Source organism: Stegostoma tigrinum, chromosome 38 (assembly GCF_030684315.1).
Source record: "Stegostoma tigrinum isolate sSteTig4 chromosome 38, sSteTig4.hap1, whole genome shotgun sequence".
Lineage (NCBI taxonomy): Eukaryota > Metazoa > Chordata > Chondrichthyes > Orectolobiformes > Stegostomatidae > Stegostoma > Stegostoma tigrinum.
Genome location: NC_081391.1, coordinates 26419410 through 26424512, shown reverse-complemented (window position 1 = coordinate 26424512; position 5103 = coordinate 26419410). Strand labels below are relative to the sequence as shown.

The window sequence follows — 5103 nt, the reverse complement described above, 5'->3', positions numbered from 1 at the left end:
CCACCCCCCCCACCACCGGCCCCGCTCCCCCCCCCCAACCCCCGACCCCACCACCAAGATGCTCTGCAGAAATTCACCAAAGATCCTCCGGCAGCACCTTCCGAACCCACAACCACTTCCATCTGGAAAGACAAGGGCAGCAGATACACGGGAACACCATCCCCTGCAAGCTCCCTCCCCAAGTCTCCCACCATCCTGACTTGGAAATATATCGCCGTTCCTTCACTGTCACTGAGTCACAATCCTGGAATTCCCTTTGTAAGGGCACTGTGGGTCAACCCACAGCAGGAGGGCTGCAGAAGGCAGCTCACCCCCACCTTCTCAAGGGGCAACTGGGATGGGCAAGAAATGCTGGGCCCAGTCAGTGATGCCCACATTCTACAAGTGAATAAAAACAAAGAAATGGAGGAGGGGAGGGCAGTCCTGAGGTGGAGAGATGAGTGTGAGTAGGAGAAGGAGAAAGGGAGAGAGAGAGAGAGAATCTGAAGGGGTGAAGATGGACAGAGTTGGAGGGATAGGTTAATGGGATAGAAATTTCCAGAAATACATTGGCTGGTGATGACAAGTTTATCAACCAACAAGTGATACTGAATTGAAAGTTTATATTGACAAGGCCACAGTGACCCGGGGGAGAGACCCCAGGGATGACCCAGGGAAGAGACCAAGGGGGTGCCCGTGAGGTTGACCCAGAGGGAGAGACGCACGGAGTGACCCAGGGGTGATCCAGGGGGAGTGACCCGGGGGGTGACCCGGGGGGGTGACCGAGGGCGGGTAACCCAGGCGGTGTGATCCAGGGGGTGATCCAGGGGGGAGGGGGGGACCCGGGGAGTAAGGGCCTGTCACTGTCACGACCAGGATTCACTGCCCACACCAAGATGGTGGTTACATGTTCATTACCAGCTGTCATCGTGTAGGTACAGCAAACATCACCCTCACGCAGAGCCCCCTCACTGACGGGGTGACACCCTCCCCCCAACTACACCCTCACGCAGAGCCCCCTCACTGACGGGGTGACACCCTCCCCCCAACTACACCCTCACGCAGAGCCCCCTCACTGACGGGGTGACACCCTCCCCCCAACTACACACTCACGCAGAGCCCCCTCACTGACGGGGTGACACCCTCCCCCCAACTACACCCTCACGCAGAGCCGCCTCACTAACGGGGTGACACCCTCCCCCCAACTACACCCTCACGCAGAGCCTCCTCACTAACGGGGTGACACCCTCCCCCCAACTACACCCTCACGCAGAGCCGCCTCACTGACGGGGTGACACCCTCCCCCCACCTACACCCTCACGCAGAGCCCCCTCACTGACGGGGTGACACCCTCCCCCCAACTACACCCTCACGCAGAGCCCCCTCACTGACGGGGTGACACCCTCCCCCCAACTACACCCTCACGCAGAGCCCCCTCACTAACGGGGTGACACCCTCCCCCCGCCTACACCCTCACGCAGAGCCGCCTCACTGACGGGGTGACACCCTCCCCCCAACTACACCCTCACGCAGAGCCCCCTCACTGACGGGGTGACACCCTCCCCCCAACTACACCCTCACGCAGAGCCCCCTCACTGACGGGGCGACACCCTCCCACCGCCTACACCCTCACGCAGAGCCGCCTCACTGACGGGGTGACACCCTCCCCCCACCTACACCCTCACGCAGAGCCCCCTCACTGACGGGGTGACACCCTCCCCCCACCTACACCCTCACGCAGAGCCCCCTCACTGACGGGGTGACACCCTCCCCCCACCTACACCCTCACGCAGAGCCCCCTCACTGACGGGGTGACACCCTCCCCCCAACTACACCCTCACGCAGAGCCCCCTCACTAACGGGGTGACACCCTCCCCCCAACTACACCCTCACGCAGAGCCCCCTCACTAACGGGGTGACACCCTCCCCCCAACTACACCCTCACGCAGAGCCCCCTCACTAATGGGGCGACACCCTCACCCCGCCTACACCCTCACACAGAGCCCCCTCACTAACGGGGTGACACCCTCCCCCCAACTACACCCTCACGCAGAGCCGCCTCACTGACGGGGCGACACCCTCCCCCGCCTACACCCTCACGCAGAGCCCCCTCACTGACGGGGCGACACCCTCCCCCGCCTACACCCTCACGCAGAGCCCCCTCACTAACGGGGTGACACCCTCCCCCCACCTACACCCTCATGCAGAGCCCCCTCACTGACGGGGTGACACCCTCCCCCCACCTACACCCTCATGCAGAGCCCCCTCACTGACGGGGTGACACCCTCCCCCCACCTACACCCTCACGCAGAGCCCCCTCACTAACGGGGTGACACCCTCCCCCCAACTACACCCTCACGCAGAGCCCCCTCACTAACGGGGTGACACCCTCCCCCCAACTACACCCTCACGCAGAGCCCCCTCACTGACGGGGTGACACCCTCCCCCCAACTACACCCTCACACAGAGCCCCCTCACTGACGGGGTGACACCCTCCCCCCACCTACACCCTCACGCAGAGCCCCCTCACTAACGGGGTGACACCCTCCCCCCAACTACACCCTCACGCAGAGCCCCCTCACTAACGGGGTGACACCCTCCCCCCAACTACACCCTCACGCAGAGCCCCCTCACTGACAGGGCGACACCCTCCCCCCAACTACACCCTCACACAGAGCCCCCTCACTGACGGGGCAACACCCTCCCCCCACCTACACCCTCACGCAGAGCCCCCTCACTAATGGGGCGACACCCTCACCCCGCCTACACCCTCACACACAGCCCCCTCACTAACGGGGCGACACCCTCCCACCGCCTACACCCTCACACAGAGCCCCCTCACTGACGGGGCAACACCCTCCCCCCACCTACACCCTCACGCAGAGCCCCCTCACTAATGGGGTGACACCCTCACCCCGCCTACACCCTCACACACAGCCCCCTCACTGACGGGGCAACACCCTCTCCCCACCTACACCCTCACGCAGAGCCCCCTCACTAATGGGGCGACACCCTCACCCCGCCTACACCCTCACACACAGCCCCCTCACTAATGGGGCGACACCCTCACCCCGCCTACACCCTCACGCACAGCCCCCTCACTAATGGGGCGACACCCTCCCCCCGCCTACACCCTCACGCAGAGCCCCCTCACTAATGGGGCGAACACCCCACCTACCCACACGCACTCACCCTCACACAGAGCCCCCTCACTAACGGGGCAACCCCCTCCCCCCGCCTACACCCTCACGCAGAGCCCCCTCACTAATGGGGCGACTCCCTCCCACCGTATACACCCTCACACACAGCCCCCTCACTAACGGGGCGAACCCCCGCCCACCTACTCCCTCACGCAGAGCCCCCTCACTAACGGGGCGACCCCTCCCACCTCGCCCACCGTCTACACCCTCACACAGAGCTCCCTTACTAACGAGGCGACCCCACAATCTACACCCTCACGCAGAGCCCCCCCACTAACGGGGCAACTCCCCCCCCAACTCCCCCCCCCGCCTAAACCCTCACACACGGCCCCCTCACTAACGGGGCGACTCCCCCCCCCCCCAACTTCCCCACCCCGCCTAAACCCTCACACAGTGCCCCCTCACTAACCGGGCGACCCCTCCACCTACACCCTCACGCAGAGACCTCTCACTAACGGGGCGACCTCACCCCCCAACTCCCCCCCCCCCGGCCTAAACCCTCACACAGAGCCCCCTCACTAACGGGGCGACCCCCCCACCTACACCCTCACGCAGAGACCTCTCACTAACGGGGTGATCCCCCCCACCTACCCCCACGCACCCACCCCCACTCAGAGACCCCTCACTAACCGGGCGACCCCTCCACCTACACCCTCACGCAGAGACCTCTCACTAACGGGGCGACCTCCCCCCCCCAACTCCCCCCCCCCCGCCTAAACCCTCACACAGAGCCCCCTCACTAACGGGGCGACCCCCCCACCTACACCCTCATGCAGAGACCTCTCACTAACGGGGTGATCCCCCCCACCTACCCCCACGCACCCACCCCCACTCAGAGACCCCTCACTAATGGGGTGACCCCCCACCCTCCCCACCTCCCCCCACGCACCCACCCCCACACACCCTCACACAGAGACCCCTCACTAACGGGGCGACCCCCCATGCCTCCCCCACGCACCCACACCCCCCCCCCCCCCGACCACCCACACCTACACCCTCACCAAGAGGCCACTCACGAACAGGGCGACCCCCCTCTCCCCACAGACACACACTGCACCCTCAAACACCCTCACACTGAGTCTCCTCACCATGTGGCAACCCCCACTCCCCACCTACCCCCACATACCCTACCCGCCTCACACACCCTCACACAGAAACCCGTCTCTCACACACACACACACACACCCTCAATCTCTCTCTCTCTCTCTCACACACACACACACACACCCTCAATCTCTCTCTCTCTCTCACACACACACAGACACACTCACACACACACTCACACACACACACTCACTGACACACACACACACACACACACACACACACATGGAGGCAATCAGTCTGCTTTCTGTATCAGGCTGATGTCACTAATAAGGGTTTTACTGAGCTATTTCCGTGGGGAGATGACAGTCAGCCATGTTGCTGTGGGTCTGGAGTCACATGTAGGCCACACCAGGTAAGGACCTCCCCTAAAGGGCATTAGTGACCCAGATGGATCTTACAACAGTCAATGATGGTTGTCATGGTCACCATGTCAGAGAGTAACTTTCAATACCTGACTTATTGATGAAATTTAAATTTCACCACCTTATATTTTGGGTTTTGAACCCTTGTTCTGAGTGCCCCATTCTGGAGACCAGATTTCTAACTGCAGAGACATATCTCCTCCCTGTCAGTGCGAGACAGCTGACTCACTGTCCTCTGATGAAGGGTCTGGGCCCGAAACGTCAGCTTTTGTGCTCCTGAGATGCTGCTTGTCCTGCTGTGTTCATCCAGCCTCACATTTTATTATCTTGGATTCTCCAGCATCTGCAGTTCCCATTATCTCTGACCAACTGTCCCCCTGTTTGTGTGGGAATACACAACCCATCGGCTGAGCTCGCTGTGAGAAACTAACAGGAACATTCTCTTCCAGGTTCAC

At 62.3% G+C, this 5103-nt stretch overlaps 1 protein-coding gene across 1 annotated transcript in view; it reads right to left on the bottom strand.

The window, feature by feature from the left end:
* The window catches only part of LOC125447047 (apoptosis regulator BAX-like), a 12349-nt gene extending 11442 nt beyond the window's left edge, over positions 1-907 (bottom strand). Inside the window, exon 1 of the mRNA XM_059640744.1 lies at positions 777-907. Within this exon, the coding sequence (XP_059496727.1) occupies positions 777-907 (131 nt within the window). The remainder of the gene's footprint in view (positions 1-776) is intronic.
* Positions 908-5103: the final 4196 nt, after the last annotated feature.